Source organism: Anoplopoma fimbria, chromosome 9 (genome assembly GCF_027596085.1).
Source record: "Anoplopoma fimbria isolate UVic2021 breed Golden Eagle Sablefish chromosome 9, Afim_UVic_2022, whole genome shotgun sequence".
Classification (NCBI taxonomy): Eukaryota; Metazoa; Chordata; class Actinopteri; order Perciformes; family Anoplopomatidae; genus Anoplopoma; species Anoplopoma fimbria.
This window is the reverse complement of record NC_072457.1, coordinates 4786089-4803833: the sequence shown is the minus strand read 5'-3', so window position 1 is coordinate 4803833 and position 17745 is coordinate 4786089. Positions and strand designations below refer to the sequence as shown.

Here is a 17745-nt window from a genome sequence, read left to right as displayed (position 1 = left end):
AAAGAATTATTTTATTTTATCTTAATTAGTTGATTGGCAGAAAATAATCTGGCAAATATTTGTCTTTTTTTAATGTAAAAAAAATTCAGTTTTCCAGCTTCTCAAATATGAATATTGTCTTATTGTAGTATTACTAATTTAGCATCAAATAAATCCAAGAAAATAATAAAGTACATCCTTTTTTCTGACATAAAACCCGAACCGGAAGTGTTTCAGTCGGACACAACACCGATGAGAACCGCTCGGAAGGCAATTTACTCAAAGTTTGTCCCTCCGCGCTTTCCGTCCTGACAGCTGACAGCAGAGTGCAGAGTTCAAACCAAACAGGCTGTTTGTAGAAGTGCAACCTCAGATTAAATCCGTTTTTAAATCTTAAATATGCACAGGTTAAAGATCATTTCTGGCCACTTGTCCCCCGCTGGTTCCTCCACACGTGTGCGGAGGTCGCAGTGCGGGTCTGCCGGCAGCAGCAGCCCGGAGGACGTGGTGGTGGTTCATGGACGGAGGACGGCCGTCGGGAAGGCGAAGAGAGGAGCGTTTAAGGTGACTGAGGTCTGACTGGCTCACCTGACAGGTGTGATGAAGAGTGAAGAGGAAGATGATGCAGTGAGGAAGAACATCAAACTGTGGTGGTGGAAGGAGTACTTAATTAATGATCCTTAACTTCAGGAAATAATGAGCTCAGAGAGGCCTTTTTAAATAGTTTATTTAGCTTAAAGAATAAGAAGAGTTAAAGAATAAGAAGAGTTAAAGAATAAGAAGAGTTAAAGAATAAGAAGAGTTTAAAGAATAAGAAGAGTTAAAGAATAAGAAGAGTTTATTTTAGAGTTAAAGAATAAGAAAGAATAAGAAGAGTTAAAGAATAAGAAGAGTTTATTTAGCTTAAAGAATAAGAAGAGTTAAAGAATAAGAAGAGTTTATTTATCTTAAAGAATAAGAAGAGTTAAAGAATAAGAAGAGTTAAAGAATAAGAGTTTATTTAGCTTAAAGAATAAGAAGAGTTAAAGAATAAGAAGAGTTAAAGAATAAGAAGAGTTTATTTAGCTTAAAGAATAAGAAGAGTTTAAAGAATAAGAAGAGTTAAAGAATAAGAAGAGTTTATTTAGCTTAAAGAATAAGAAGAGTTAAAGAATAAGAAGAGAAGTTTAAGAAGAGTTTAAAGAATAAGAAGAGTTAAAGAATAAGAAGAGTTAAAGAATAAGAAGAGAATAAGAAGAGTTAAAGAATAAGAAGAGTTTATTTAGCTTAAAGAATAAGAAGAGTTAAAGAATAAGAAGAGTTTAAAATAAGAAGAGCTTAAAGAATAAGAAGAGTTGTATTAATACATAAAGGGGAAAACTCCATCCTTCAGTTTATCACAAACATTCAACATCAACACATTTGTGGTGTAATATTTTAAGTAACTAAAGCTTTATGTGGGGAAAATTACATTACATTACAAATTTCAGGGGTAAATTACGTATTTACCCCTGAGATATAGTATAAAGTCACATAAAGTGTAAATACTCAAGTGAATGTACTTAGTTACATTCCACCAATGCTTTTAACTGGTGTATCTGCAAACAAGCTAATGATGAAGCTGATTGGAGTGAAACAAATGATACAGCAGTGGTGGAAAGTACATTTACTATGTACATATAGTAGCTAGTATATAAAAAACATAATATAATTTTATCACTATAATAAATTGTTAAAGAGTTAATTATCCTGACCTTTTTGACTAAACTAAACCTCTTTCTTTAGTGAAAGAGGTTTATTGACTTTTACATGTATTTTTTTAATGCTTTAATTATATTGGAGTATTTGTAGCTTAGTTGTAGTACTTTACTTCACTACTACTCCGACCTCCGTGCTATAATTTAACCCTTCTGTTCGTCTGCAGGACACGACGCCTGACGAGCTGCTGAGTGCGGTGATGACAGCTGTGCTCACAGATGTTGGACTTTCAGCCGACAAGCTGGGGGACGTTTGTGTCGGTGAGACGATTCAATTCTGTTCTTTGACCGCCGTCACGTTGTGTTTGTCAAGTCAAATACTAATTACATTTTTGATTTAATGTTAATAATTTGGTTCTTTCTCTACACAAAATAAATCCACAAAAAAATTAGAGTAAAATAAATCTGCTCTGCATTTTGAAATGGAAAGTAACTAAGTACCTTTACTCAAGTATTGTACTTGAGTACAATTTAGTACATTTTAGTACATTTATTCAATAACTTCAGTTACTTTGCAGATTCAGATTAATAATACAAAATATAATCAACACATCATTTCTGTTGAATTATTTAAGATTAAAATAAAACTTTATTGATCTCTTGATTAAAATTCACAAACTACCAAGAAGTATTTCTACACTGTGTTATTGCTAGTTTTACTTAAGTAAAATATCTGAGTACTTCTTCTACAACAAAGTTCATGTTACAAATATCAATGAATTAAAAGGTTTTAATACATAAAATATATTAAGATATTTTATAGTTTAAGACATTATGGGAAGTCTAACAGGCAGCCATATTTCCTTTTTTCTTGAAGGCAGAAAAAATGTAATTAAACTTTATTAATAATAATATTTATAAATCCTAATTAATTATTAATTAATTCCATTGCAGCAGATTGTTTTCTACTCTGACTCTGGTGTTATAGATTTTTAATTATAGATTTTTAATTATAGATTTTTGATTATAGAATGCCCTGTTTGTTGACCTGTTTGTTGCTGTCTGCAGGTAATGTGTTGCAGCCCGGTGCCGGTGCTCTGATGGCCAGGGTGGCTCACTTCCTCAGGTCAGACTCATCATCATCACTCATCATCATCATCATCATCATCATCATCACTGATTCACTCGCTCATCCTCCTTCATTCAGTCACACTGTGTCTCACGGCTCTGTCTTGGTTTCAGTGGGTTTCCAGAGACGGTACCCTGCTACACCACCAACAGACAGTGCTCCTCTGGACTGCAGGCTCTGTTCAACATCGCAGGTACAAACTCTCCAGTCATCACTCATTAACATAAATACAACGTGTGTTTACTCTGTTTGTAACGCTGTGTGTGATCAGGAGCCATCAGGAGCAGATCCATTGACCTGGGCCTCGCCTGTGGGTACGTTTATTTATCATTCAGTGTGAAAGGGTACAAAAAATGTTTCTTTTCTTTACCAGTATAAAACTGTGTGTTTGTGTGTTTGTCAGCGTGGAGAGCATGTCTCTGCGTGAGCTAGGAAATCCAGGAGATTTGAGCTCCAGGCTGACCGACATCGACAAAGCCAGAGACTGCATCATCCCGATGGGGTGAGACCTCTGCTGCTCACACAACAGAACATTTGTGATATGCTCCAATTTGTTTTAACAATCTCAAACTGTATTTGTTATCATTCCAAAATCTGTGATCACAATCTCCAAAAATGCCGTCATTTCCACATATTTTTATCCTTAAACTTGCTATGATCCCAAATGTGTTATACCAATCCCTTTAATGAGTTTTTTATAATCCCATATTTGGTTTTATGGTATTTATATAATACCAAAACGTGTTATAGTAACCACAACATGTCTCATCCAAAAATGTGCCGTTAATCTCAAATTTTGTGATGTGGCCCTGAAAAGTGTTTATATAATAAAATAAAAAAACCCAATTTACAAACAATGTATTTCCCCCAAATTGATTCCGCACCACCTGGCCCAGGTCAATGGAGGATGTGATCCACATGTTCTTTGTTTTTACAGCATCACCTCAGAGAACGTCGCAGAGAGATTCGGGATCTCCAGAGAAAAGCAGGACGCCTTCGCTCTCAGTTCTCAGCAAAAGTGAGTGCAGTGAAGTTTTTATGGCTCCACGCTGTTCAGGTTGTCTGTCTGTCCACCTGTTCCTCCGTCCGTCCATCCGTCCCTTTCTCGTGACCGCTATTTCCAGGGACACCTTTAGGGAATATATCTTAGAATTTGGCATAGACCTGAGCCTGGACTCAAAAGAACTGTTAAAGAAGTAAATGTTTGTAGAAAAATGTCATGAAAGTCATATAAAAGTCATAATGTAGTGTATCAAAGAAGACCTTAAAAATGTCATAGTATAGCATGTTGAAAAAAGTCATAGTATAGCATGTTGAAAAAAGTCATAAAAAAAGTCATAGTATGGCAAAAAAAGTTTTAAAAAATCATAAAAAAACGTCATAGTATAGCATGTCGAAAAAAGTCATAAAAAAACGTCATAGTATAGTATAGCATGTCGAAAAAAGTCATAAAAAAGTCATAAAAACCTTCATAGTATAGCATGTCATAATAGCATATCGAAAAAAGTCATAAAAAACCGTCATAGTATAGCATATCGAAAAAAGTCATAAAAAAACGTCATATCATAAAAAAAAAAAACTTCATAGTATAGCATGTCGAAAAAAGTCACAAAAAGTCATTAAAAAACGTCATAGTATAGCATGTCGAAAAAAATCATAAATAAGTCATAAAAAAACGTCATAGTATAGCATGTCGAAAAAAATCATAAAAAGTCATAAAAAAACGTCATAGTATAGCATGTCGAAAAAAGTCATAAAAAGTCATAAAAAACGTCATAGTATAGCATGTCGAAAAAAGTCAAAAAAGTCATAAAAAAACGTCATAGTATAGCATGTAAAAAAAAGTCATAAAAAAAAAAACAACTTCATAGTAAAAAATGTCATAAAAAAGTATAAAAAAACGTCATAGTATAGCATGTCGAAAAAAATCATAAAAGTCATATATGTCGAAAAAAGTCATAAAAAAACTTCATAGTATAGCATGTCGAAAAAAATCATAAAAAAGTCATAAAAAACGTCATAATAGCATGTCGAAAAAAATAGTCATATATGTCGAAAAAAAAGTCATAAAAACCGTCATAGTATAGCATGTCGAAAAAAAGTCATAGAAAAGTCATAAAAAACGTCATAGTATAGCATGTCGAAAAAAAGTCATATAAAAAAGTCATAGCATGTCGAAAAAAGTCATAAAAACCGTCATAGTATAGCATGTCGAAAAAAAGTCGAAAAAAGTCATAAAAAACGTCATAGTATAGCATGTGTCATAAAAAAGTCATAAAAAACGTCATAGTATAGCATGTCGAAAAAAGTCATGAAAAAGTAAATAAAAAACGTCATAGTATAGCATGTCGAAAAAAATCATAAAAAAGTCATATATGTCGAAAAAAAGTCATAAAACAACTTCATAGTATAGCATGTCGAAAAAAGTCATAGAAAAGTCATAAAAAACGTCATAGTATAGCATGTCGAAAAAAGTCACAGAAAAGTCATAAAAAAACGTCATAGTATAGCATGTCGAAAAAAGTCATAGAAAAAGTCATAAAAAACGTCATAGTATAGCAGTCATATATGTCGAAAAAAGTCATAAAAAAACTTCATAGTATAGCATTCGAAAAAAAATAAAAAAGTCATAAAATGTCATAAAAAAACGTCATAGTATAGCATGTCGAAAAAAGTCATAAAAAAGTCATAAAAAACCGTCATAGTACAGCATATCGAAAAAAGTCATAAAAAAGTCATAGTATAGTATAGCATGTCGAAAAAAGTCACAGAAAAGTCATAAAAAAACGTCATAGTATAGCATGTCGAAAAAAATCATAAAAAAGTCATAAAAAAACGTCATAGTATAGCATGTCGAAAAAATCAAAAAATCATAAAAAAGTCATATATGTCGAAAAAAAAAAGTCATAAAACACCTTCATAGTATAGCATGTCGAAAAAAGTCATAGAAAAGTCATAAAAAAACGTCATAGTATAGCATGTCGAAAAAAAGTCATAAAAACCTTCATAGTATAGCATGTCGAAAAAAATCATAAAAAACGTCATAGTATAGCATGTCGAAAAAATTCATAAAAAAGTTAAAAAAAAACGTCATAGTATAGCATGTCGAAAAAAATCATAAAAAAGTCATATATGTCGAAAAAAGTCATAAAACACCTTCATAGTATAGCATGTCGAAAAAAGTCATAGAAAAGTCATAAAAAACGTCATAGTATAGCATGTCGAAAAAAATCATAAAAAAGTCATAAAAAAACGTCATAGTATAGTATGTCGAAAAAAGTCATAGAAAAATCATAAAAAAGTCATATATGTCGAAAAAAAGTCATAAAACAACTTCATAGTATAGCATGTCGAAAAAAAAGTAAATAAAAAACGTCATAGTATACCATGTCGAAAAAGTTAAAAAAAAACGTCATAGTATAGCATATCGAAAAAAGTCATAAAAAAGTAAATAAAAAACGTCATAGTATAGCATGTCGAAAAAAGTTTTAAAAAAACGTCATAGTATAGCATGTCGAAAAAAGTCATAGAAAAGTCATAAAAAAACGTCATAGTATAGCATGTCGAAAAAAATCATAAAAAAGTCATATATGTCGAAAAAAGTCATAAAACACCTTCATAGTATATAGCATGTCGAAAAAAGTCATAAGAAAAGTCATAAAAAAAGTCATAGTATAGCATGTCGAAAAAAGTCGTAAAAAAGTTTTAAAAAACGTCATAGTATAGCATGTCGAAAAAAATCATAAAAAAGTCATAAAAAAACGTCATAGTATAGCATGTCGAAAAAAGTCATAGAAAAGTCATAAAAAAACGTCATAGTATAGCATGTCGAAAAAAGTCATAGAAAAATCATAAAAAAGTCATATATGTCGAAAAAAGTCATAAAACAACTTCATAGTATAGCATGTCGAAAAAAATCATAAAAAAGTCATAAAAAAACGTCATAGTATAGCATGTCGAAAAAAATCATAAAAAAGTCATATATGTCGAAAAAAGTCATAAAACACCTTCATAGTATAGCATGTCGAAAAAAGTCATAGAAAAGTCATAAAAAACGTCATAGTATAGCATGTCGAAAAAAGTCATAAAAAAGTTATAAAAAACGTCATAGTATAGCATGTCGAAAAAATCATAAAAAAGTCATAAAAAACGTCATAGTATAGCATGTCGAAAAAAGTCATAGAAAAGTCATAAAAAAACGTCATAGTATAGCATGTCGAAAAAAGTCATAGAAAAATCATAAAAAAATCATATATGTCGAAAAGTCATAAAACAACTTCATAGTATAGCATGTCGAAAAAAATCATAAAAAAGTCATAAAAAAACGTCATAGTATAGCATGTCGAAAAAAATCATAAAAAAGTCATATATGTCGAAAAAAGTCATAAAACAACTTCATAGTATAGCATGTCGAAAAAAGTCATAAAAAAGTAAATAAAAAACGTTGTATAGTATGTCGAAAAAAGTTTAAAAAAAACGTCATAGTATAGCATGTCGAAAAAAATCATAGAAAAGTCATAAAAAAACGTCATAGTATAGCATGTCGGAAAAAAATCATAAAAAGTCATAAAAAAACGTCATAGTATAGCATGTCGAAAAAAGTCACAGAAAAGTCATAAAAAAACGTCATAGTATAGTATGTCGAAAAAAAGTCATAGAAAAGTCATAAAAAACGTCATAGTATAGCAAGTCAAAAAAAAGTCATAAAAACCGTCATATATGTCGAAAAAAGTCATAAAACAACTTCATAGTATAGCATGTCAAATAAAAATCATGAAAAAAGTCTTAGTATAGTAAGTCACGCTTTAGATTAGTATAGATATAGATTTATTTGAACATGCAACAAATCAAGAATAACCGATAAAAAGAACACTAAGTATATACCGTAAATTACAGCAAAGTTCCTACCCCTTTTTATGACTTGAATAACCAACATAATATGTATCTGATAAACTAGTTAATAATCATCTTAATACGTAAAACAATCATCACAGTCCTGAGAGATATGGGGCCCCATCCTCATCCTTGTAGCTCTGAAATTCAGTTTTTTTTATACATTATCTGAAATTGATTCATGTTTATATTTTGCTTTCTTTATCTTAACCCTTCCATAAATTCACCTCACATTAGTATAGTATATGAAAGTAATATCATAGTATGTGATACAGTCAGATACAGAAGAAAACTGCACTAATCATGCAAACAATTAAAATATGCACAATATACATGAATAAAAGTGATTTGAAGATTTTATTGAAAATTCATGCACTTTTCAGGGAAATTGGAAAGATTCACATTATGAAGTATAAAAGAACAAACAATGTACAGAGAGAAAAGCCCCAAAATAATTGTTTTATTGGAACGCATGAAGACCTATCGAAAGACATTAATGTAACATGTAGTATGGGAGGTGATAGGAGGCCACGTCATCGGGTCCAGGGCTTTGATGAGGTCACCAGCAATCTTTCCTGCCCGCCTCAGGGACCTGGATGGAGGTCAAAGTGCAGCCAATCACCTCCTCAGCAGAGCAAATGATCCGCTGCAGTCTAAACTTTTCCTTTACTGATGCAGCAGCGTACAAATGGTGACGAAGGAGATGAGGAGGAACTCAGTGATTGCAATGTAGAAGAGCACCATCATTGACTGTGCAGGTTGCACTTTTCTTTTTTAACCTGCGGTAGGAAGTACATGTACATCGAAAAAAGTCATAAAAAAACGTCATAGTATAGCATGTCGAAAAAGTCATAAAAAAAACCGTCATAGTATAGCATGTCTAAAAAAGTCATAATAAAGTCATAAAAAAACGTCATAGTATAGCATGTCGAAAAAAGTCATAAAAAAACGTCATAGTATAGCATGTCGAAAAAAGTTTAAAAAAAACGTCATAGTATAGCAAAAAAGTTTAAAGAAAACGTCATAGTATAGCATGTGTCATGAAAAAATCATAAAAATCGTCATAGTATAGCATGTCGAAAAAAGTCACAAAAAAGTCATAAAAAAACGTCAGCATGTCGAAAAGTCATAAAAAACATCATAGTATAGCATGTCGAAAAAGGTCATAAAAAAATCATAAAAAACGTCATAGTATAGCATGTCGAAAAAAGTCATTAAAAAAGTCATAGTATAGCATGTCGAAAAAAGTCATTAAAAAAGTCATAGTATAGCATGTCGAAAAAAAGTCGTTAAAAAGTAAATAAAAAACGTCATAGTATAGCATGTCGAAAAAAATCATAAAAAGTCATAAAAAAACGTCATAGTATAGCATGTCGAAAAAAATCATAAAAAATCATAAAAAAGTCATATATGTCGAAAAAAGTCATAAAACAACTTCATAGTATAGCATGTCGAAAAAAGTCATAAAAAGTAAAAAAAACGTCATAGTATAGCATGTCGAAAAAAGTCATGAAAAAGTAAATAAAAAACGTCATAGTATAGCAAAAAAAGTCATAAAAAAGTATAAAAAATGTCATAGTATAGCATGTCGAAAAAAAGTCATTTAAAAAGTCATATTATAGCATGTCGAAAAAAGTCATAAAAAAGTCATAAAAAAGTAATGGTATAGCATGTCGAAAAAAGTCAAAAAAATCATAAAAGTCATATATGTCGAAAAAAGTCATAAAACAACTTCATAGTATAGCATGTCGAAAAAAGTCATAGAAAAGTCATAAAAAACGTCATAGTATAGCATGTCGAAAAAAATCATAAAAAAGTCATAAAAAAACGTCATAGTATAGCATGTCGAAAAAAGTCATAAATAAAAAAGTCATAGTATAGCAAAAAGTCATAAAAAAACGTCATAGTATAGCATGTCGAAAAAAGTCATAAAAAAGTCATAAAAAAACGTCATAGTATAGCATGTCGAAAAAAATCATAAAAAAGTCATAAAAAAACGTCATAGTATAGCATGTCGAAAAAAGTTTATAAAAAACGTCATAGTATAGCATGTCGAAAAAAGTCAAAAAAGTCATAAAAAAACGTCATAGTATAAAATGTCAAAAAAATCATAAAAAAGTCATGTCGAAAAAAGTCATAAAACAACTTCATAGTATAGCATGTCGAAAAAAGTTTAAAAAAAACGTCATAGTATAGCATGTCGAAAAAAGTCATAAAAAGTAATAAAAAAACGCATAGTATAGCATGTCGAAAAAAGTCATAAAAAAGTCATAAAAAACGTCATAGTATAGCATGTCGAAAAAAAAAGTCATAGAAAAGTCATAAAAAAACGTCATAGTATAGCATGTCGAAAAAAGTTTAAAAAAAACGTCATAGTATAGCATGTCGAAAAAAATCATAAAAAGTCATAAAAAAAACGTCATAGTATAGTATGTCGAAAAAAGTCATAGAAAAGTCATAAAAAACGTCATAGTATAGCATGTCGAAAAAATCATAAAAAAGTCATATATGTCGAAAAAAGTCATAAAAAACTTCATAGTATAGCATGTCGAAAAAAAAAAAGTCATAGAAAAGTCATAAAAAAACGTCATAGTATAGCATGTCGAAAAAAGTCATAGAAAAAGTCATAAAAAAACGTCATAGTATAGTATGTCGAAAAAAGTCATAAAACAACTTCATAGTATAGCATGTCGAAAAAAGTCATAGAAAAGTCATAAAAAACGTCATAGTATAGCATGTCGAAAAAAGTCATAAAAAAGTCATATATGTCGAAAAAAGTCATAAAACACCTTCATAGTATAGCATGTCGAAAAAAGTCATAAAAAAGTAAATAAAAAACGTCATAGTATTCATAAAAAAGTCGAAAAAAGTCATAAAAAACGTCATAGTATAGCATGTCGAAAAAAGTCATAAAAAAGTCATAAAAAACGTCATAGTATAGCATGTCGAAAAAAAAAAAGTCATAAAAAAATATGTCGAAAAAAATAAAACAACGTCATAGTATAGCAGTCATAAAAAAGTCATAAAAAAACGTCATAGTATAGCATGTCGAAAAAAAGTCATAAAAAGTCATCGAAAAAAAGTCATAAAAAACGTCATAGTATAGCATGTCGAAAAAAGTCATAAAAAAGTCATAAAAAAGTCATATATGTCGAAAAAAAAGTCATAAAAAATAAAAAAACGTCATAGTATAGCATGTCGAAAAAAGTCATAAAAAAAAAGTCAAAAAAAAAAGTCATAGTATATAGCATGTAAAAAAAAAAAAGTCATAAAAACCGTCATATATGTCGAAAAAAGTCATAAAACAACTTCATAGTATAGCATGTCGAAAAAAGTCATTAAAAAAAACGTCATAGTATAGCATGTCAAATAAAAATCATGAAAAAAGTCTTAGTATAGTAAGTCACGCTTTAGATTAGTATAGATATAGATTTATTTGAACATGCAACCAATCAAGAATAACCGATAAAAAGAACACTAAGTATATACCGTAAATTACAGCAAAGTTCCTACCCCTTTTTATGACTTGAATAACCAACATAATATGTATCTGATAAACTAGTTAATAATCATCTTAATACGTAAAACAAAAAAACAATCATCACAGTCCTGAGAGATATGGGGCCCCATCCTCATCCTTGTAGCTCTGAAATTCAGTTTTTTTTATACATTATCTGAAATTGATTCATGTTTATATTTTGCTTTCTTTATCTTAACCCTTCCATAAATTCACCTCACATTAGTATAGTATATGAAAGTAATATCATAGTATGTGATACAGTCAGATACAGAAGAAAACTGCACTAATCATGCAAACAATTACAATATGCACAATATACATGAATAAAAGTGATTTGAAGATTTTATTGAAAATTCATGCACTTTTCAGGGAAATTGGAAAGATTCACATTATGAAGTATAAAAGAACAAACAATGTACAGAGAGAAAAGCCCCAAAATAATTGTTTTATTGTAACGCATGAAGACCTATCTAAAGACATTAATGTAACATGTAGTATGGGAGGTGATAGGAGGCCACGTCATCGGGTCCAGGGCTTTGATGAGGTCACCAGCAATCTTTCCTGCCCGCCTCAGGGACCTGGATGGAGGTCAAAGTGCAGCCAATCACCTTCTGAGCAGAGCAAATGATCCGCTGCAGTCTAAACTTTTCCTTTACTGATGCAGCAGCGTACAAATGGTGACGAAGGAGATGAGGAGGAACTCAGTGATTGCAATGTAGAAGAGCACCATCATTGACTGTGCAGGTTGCACTTTTCTTTTTAACCTGCGGTAGGAAGTACATGTACATCGAAAAAAGTCATAAAAAAACGTCATAGTATAGCATGTCGAAAAAAGTAATTAAAAAGTCATAAAAAAAAATCATAGTATAGCATGTCAAAAAAAGTTAAAAAAAAAAAAGTATAGCATGTAAAAAGTCATAAAAAAAAGTCATAGTATAGCATGTCGAAAAAAAGTCATCAAAAATGTCATAAAAAAAACGTCATAGTATAGCATGTCGAAAAAAAGTTAAAAAAAAAACGTCATAGTATAGCATGTCGAAAAAAGTCATAGTAAATTTAGCATGTCGAAAAAAGTCAAAAATGTCATAAAAAACGTCATAGTATAGCATGTCGAAAAAATCATAAAAAAACCGTCATAGTATAGCATGTCATAAAAAAGTCATAAAAAAACGTCATAGTAAGCATGTCGAAAAGTCATAAAAACGTCATAAAAAAATCATAGTTTAGCATGGCGAAAAAAATTCATAAAAGTATGTCGAAAAACATAGTATTGCATGAAAAAAAGTCATAAAAAAAACGTCATAGTTTAGCATGTTGAAAAAGTCATAAAAACATCATAAAAAACGTCATAGTATAGCATGTCGAAAAAAGTCATCGTCATATTAAGCATGTCGAAAAAAGTCATAAAAAACGTCATATAGCAAAAAGTCATAAAAAACGTCATAGTATAGCATGTTGAAAAGTCATAAAAACGTCATAGTATAGCATGTCGAAAAAGTCATTAAAAAGTCATAAAAAAATCATAGTTTAGCAAAAAAAAGTCATAAATAGTATAAAAAAAACGTCATAGTATAGCATGTCAAAAAAAGTCATAAAAAAAATCATAGTTTAGCATGTTGAAAAAAGTCATAAAAAATCATAAAAATCGTCATAGTATAGCATGTCAAAAAAGTCATAAAAAAACGTCATATTATAGCATGTCGAAAAAAAGTCATAAAAAGTCATAAAAAAAAGTCATAGTATAGCATGTCGAAAAAAGTCATAAAAAAACGTCATAGTATAGCATGTCAAAAAAGTCATAAAAAACGTCATAGTATAGCATGTTGAAAAGTCATAAAAAAATCGTCATAGTATAGCATGTCGAAAAAAGTCATAAAAAGTCATAGTTTAGCATGTATAGTATGTCGAAAAAAATTGCATGTGAAAAATCATAAAAAAAATCATAGTTTAGCATGTTGAAAAGAGTCATAAAAAGTATAGTATAGCATGTCGGAAAAAGTAATTAAAAAGTCATAGTATATGTCAAAAAAGTCAAAGAAAAGTCATAGTATAGTATGTCAAAAAAAAATCATGAAGTAATATAATAGCATAGTCGAAAAAGTCATTAAAAAGTCAAAAAAAAAAATCATAGTATAGTATGTTGAAAAAGTCATAAAAAAGTCATAGTATAGTATCATAAAAAAATCATAGTATATTATGTCCAAAAAGTTAAAATACAATGCATAGTACAGCATGTAAAAAAAATGTATGTTGATGAAAATCATGAAAATCTTTAATTCAAAAAGTCCATAGTATCGTATGTTCAAAAAAGCAATGAAATAAATCAAAGTATGGTGTGTTGAAAAGTCTAAGTATAGTTTATTAAAAAATAACATAGTAAGTTAAAGAAAACATAGTATTGTATTTCGAAAAAAGACCCCAAAAAGTTATAGTATAGTATGTAAAACATTCATAGTATATTTTGTCCAAAAAGTAAATTAAAAATCAAAGTATATTATGTCAAAAACTCATAGTATGTCGAAAAAGTAATTTAAAAAGTAATTGTATAGTATCGAAAAAAAAGTAATTAAACAGTCTTAGTGTTGCATGTAAAAAAAATCATGGAAAAAATTATTATTATTATTATTATAATGGTTTGGTGACAATATTTAACCTCATCCCCACAGAGCGGCCCGGGCGCAGAGCTCCGGTCTGTTCGAGCAGGAGATCGTTCCCGTCACCACCAGGTTTGAGGACAACGAGGGCAAGGAGCGCCAGGTGACGGTCGCCAAGGACGACGGCATCAGAGCGGGAACGACTCTGGCGGGACTGAACAAACTGCGGCCGGCCTTCAAACCGGACGGCAGCACCACAGCAGGTCGGTGTTCTTCACTAGCAGACGTTCATCTTCCTCCCAGCTGTTGTTGACTCCAACACATGTTTTCGTCCTCAGGTAACTCCAGCCAGGTGAGCGACGGGGCGGCGGCCGTGCTGATTGGTCGCAGGTCTGCGGTCGAGGCTCTGGGTCTGCCGGTCCTGGGGGTCCTGAGGGCCAGTGCGGTGGTGGGGGTCCCTCCGGATGTCATGGGTATCGGACCGGCATTCGCCATCCCTGCAGCTCTGGAGCAGGCTGGTAAGACGTTTACATCCTCACAGTGATGACAAGTAACATTTACTCAAGTAGTGTACACAAGTACTTCCATTTCATATTTTAATTTTTTTATATACTTCTTTATACTTCTACTCTACTATATCTCAGAGGGAAATACTGTACTTTTTACTGCACATTATTTATTTGATTTAGATTAAGATTAGCACAAAGCATTATTAACCAATAAAATTATTTATTTTAGATATATAAATACATTTTAAAAAGCCCCACATTTACTAGCTGCAACTTTAAGGCAATGAACACATTAATGCATCAGTAATTATACGAGAATAATATAATATATTCTGAAATGGGCCACTTTAAATGGGCGTACTTTGGGTACATATTGAACATTTTGATGCTAATACTTTTGTGCTTTTTCTTAAATAACACTTTGAATGCAGGAAGTTTACTTGTTCAAGTATTTCTTCACTGTAGTATTAATACTTTTATTAAAGAAAAAGAATTCTTCCACCATTGCCTCCTCAACTGTCACCACGTTATGTTAAATTGGAAGTTCTGTAAATATAGTTATTGGTATTTAATAATCCTGAAAGTACTCTGTATAAATCTCCCTCTCTTTCCTCCCTCAGGACTGACTGTGGACGATATCGACGTGTTTGAAATCAACGAGGCCTTTGCCAGTCAGGTGAGTTCAGACCTAACTGTGGACTTTGGTTTTTGTAAGTTAAGAAGATACGTTACATATTTTATCTCACTACATGTGCTTCTTTTTAAAGGGTCAGTTCACAAAGAAACAAAACAAAAATGTACTGCATTCCCACTTAAGATAGTTTTTTCTCTTTGTGCATCTGTAATACTTAGTTTATACTCGCCTAATTGAGCGCGCAGTCACTTCACTGTCAAAAATAATAATTAAATACTTTAGAAACAGTGACATTTTAGTCAATATTTTGCAGCCAAACCTAATTATTTACAGGATATTCAACCTTTGTTTCTTTATTATGCATGTAATATTTAACGTTTCTTTACAGAGCTTGTACAAAGTCAATACAATAGTCCATGAATATGAAATATGAGTCTACAGGCAATTACAATCCCTCCTCGTTACACCTACAGTCTATCTGCATATATCTGAGTTACAATCGTTGTCTTTTTCTTCACAGTTAATTTAGTTTGTACGCACTCTGGCGTTTCGGAGAATAATTCAGCGCATAAAGTATAAACGATGCTTAAGTCTCTCTGGAAACAGTATCTCTGTTACCAAGAATCTATTTTCTACTGATACGAACTAACCAAAATGAGGTGTTTCTTGAGAGAGACGTATGGATGAAGTCAAGAATCTCTGCAATGAAAAAAACCCAACAAAACTTGTAAGTGTGAATGTTTCTGTGTGTTTTGGCCGGACTGACCCTTTACTGCGTCTCAGGCGGTGTACTGCGTGGAGAAGCTGGGGATCCCTCTGGAGAAGGTGAACCCTAACGGGGGAGCCATCGCTCTGGGTCACCCTCTGGGCTGCACCGGAGCTCGACAGGTGGTGACGCTGCTCAACGAGCTCCGACGCCGAGGAAGGAGGTTCGTCTCAAACACAGATAATCACCGTTTCTCACCAACACAGCATTTAAGTTTCCTTACCGTTCCTCTCTTGTGTTTTATATCCCCCCCGTCTTCAGGGCGTACGGCGTTGTGTCCATGTGCATCGGGACCGGGATGGGAGCGGCTGCTGTGTTTGAATACCCGGGACCATAAGAGCCTAATCAAGACTCTGTCACTGTGATTAAAAGCCCCTTTCAGACACGACAGGTAAAATGGTTAAGACCTCATAATGTTTTCTGTACGGTTCAGGTGTGAGTAGTTACATCACCTGGAATTTGACACATAAGATCATAATGTTTAAACAGCATGGAGACCAATTACAACAGTATTTGACAATGTTTCTGCAGGATACCAGTTACTCAAAAGGCAGAATGAGTATGATTTTCCTAAAAAAAAAGCAAAAAAAACAATGTATAACAATCCCTCTCAATCACCATATAGTCTAGCATTTAAAGTATCAATTACTAGTCTTTCGTAATTGGCCGCCGTGCTGTTTAAACATCATGATTTTATATGTACGATTGCATGTTACCTGAGCCGTTAGGAAAATGTCTTGAACCTCTTATTGTGGATGTTTATGCGGTAAACATCTCTGAACTAATAGGCAAAGTACATAACTAAATAATGGACCTGCTATTGGAAGAGTGACAAAATCAAAAAGTCGTAACTTTTCAGACTACTAAGCTCAGCAGAGTGACGGGTTCCACGTCTGAAAGGGGCTACAGAGAGATTTAACATCCACCTTTAAACTAACGCTGCACTTTAGATGTTAATACTCGTATAGAAGATAAAGTTCATATAGCACCTGATTAAGTGCCTTTGATTTCATGTTGCTGATCGAGCCACTTGCGTTAATTCTTCAATTTAAAAAAACAGGTAAATGTTGAAGGAAGGCGCAGAGACAAAAGGTTTCAACTGTGTTTTTCTGTAAACCGTCAAACCAACAATGTAAAGAAATCCAACAACCTTCTTTTTACGCAGACGTGCTGTCATTTGGAAAATAATGGCTTGAATGAAGCGTAGATCACGGTTTGTGTATCACCATTCCAAATGAAACGCACCATTTAATATTTGGCTTCAAAAATCAGGAATTAATGTGTGAAGATACGGAGTTATATTTCCTGTTTGAGGATGATATGAATAGATTATGTTTTGTCAAATCTAAAACTGTAATTATGTTTGTAAATGAGTTTGATCGTCAGATAACGGGCCTCATGCAAGAACATATTCATATCCTAAACCTCCTATGAGCCTTCCGAGTCAAATTCAACAAACTTTGACTGGATGAACTTGTTTCAGCCGGATTAACACGACCCGTTAATGAGGAGGTGTGCGTCCCCGTCAACATGACCTACACCCATGAAATGGACGTATTAAAGCTGCGTGTTACTCTCCATTTGCGGAAAGTTTTATTCACAAGGATATGTGAGTAAATAGAAAAGAAAAGAAAAAAATCAAACTGCATAGTTTCAAATCTGATGATGGAAATCCACAGAGGAAAGGACAAATGTGTCATCGCCAGCTGTTTTATTCAAGGCTTTGTTATTCAACTTTTGATGTGATCCTTATAAATGTTTACTTAATATCTGACACATTGAAATAACAACTGTTACTATTAAATCTAACTACTGAAAAATCTGGGAATGAAAAAAAATAAAAATCTTAAACCACTCAAACGTCATTCTACTTGTTCTAGCATGAGGCTCAGACTATCACTGCTATTTTCTACAATGACTTTTAAATAACTGTACTGATTTTTATACGTGTAAAAAATAAAACATTTCAACATGATTTGATGCAGCAGGATTGAGTCTTTACTACAAAACATGCTCAATTCCTCATCTCTTGTGGTATATTTCCT

The 17745-nt window shown here is 32.0% G+C and overlaps 1 protein-coding gene across 1 annotated transcript; it reads left to right on the top strand.

Moving 5' to 3' along the window:
* The first annotated feature begins 270 nt into the window (after positions 1-270).
* acaa1 (acetyl-CoA acyltransferase 1) lies at positions 271-17675 on the top strand. The gene is made up of 12 exons (XM_054604607.1): positions 271-543; positions 1883-1976; positions 2724-2781; positions 2898-2977; positions 3056-3098; positions 3188-3286; positions 3722-3802; positions 13864-14054; positions 14130-14309; positions 14921-14976; positions 15718-15863; positions 15962-17675. The coding sequence occupies exons 1-12, from the start codon at positions 379-381 to the stop codon at positions 16035-16037; spliced, it is 1269 nt and encodes a 422-aa protein (XP_054460582.1). The 5' UTR covers positions 271-378; the 3' UTR covers positions 16038-17675.
* The last annotated feature ends 70 nt before the right edge of the window (positions 17676-17745 follow it).

Coding starts and splice junctions, on each gene's coding strand:
- acaa1 (XM_054604607.1), top strand. CDS start 379: ATGCACAGGTTAAAGATCATTTCTGGCCACTTGTCCCCCGCTGGTTCC. Junction 1,977..2,723: donor GCTGGGGGACGTTTGTGTCG/GTGAGACGATTC, acceptor TGCTGTCTGCAG/GTAATGTGTTGCAGCCCGGT. Junction 14,977..15,717: donor ACGAGGCCTTTGCCAGTCAG/GTGAGTTCAGAC, acceptor ACTGCGTCTCAG/GCGGTGTACTGCGTGGAGAA.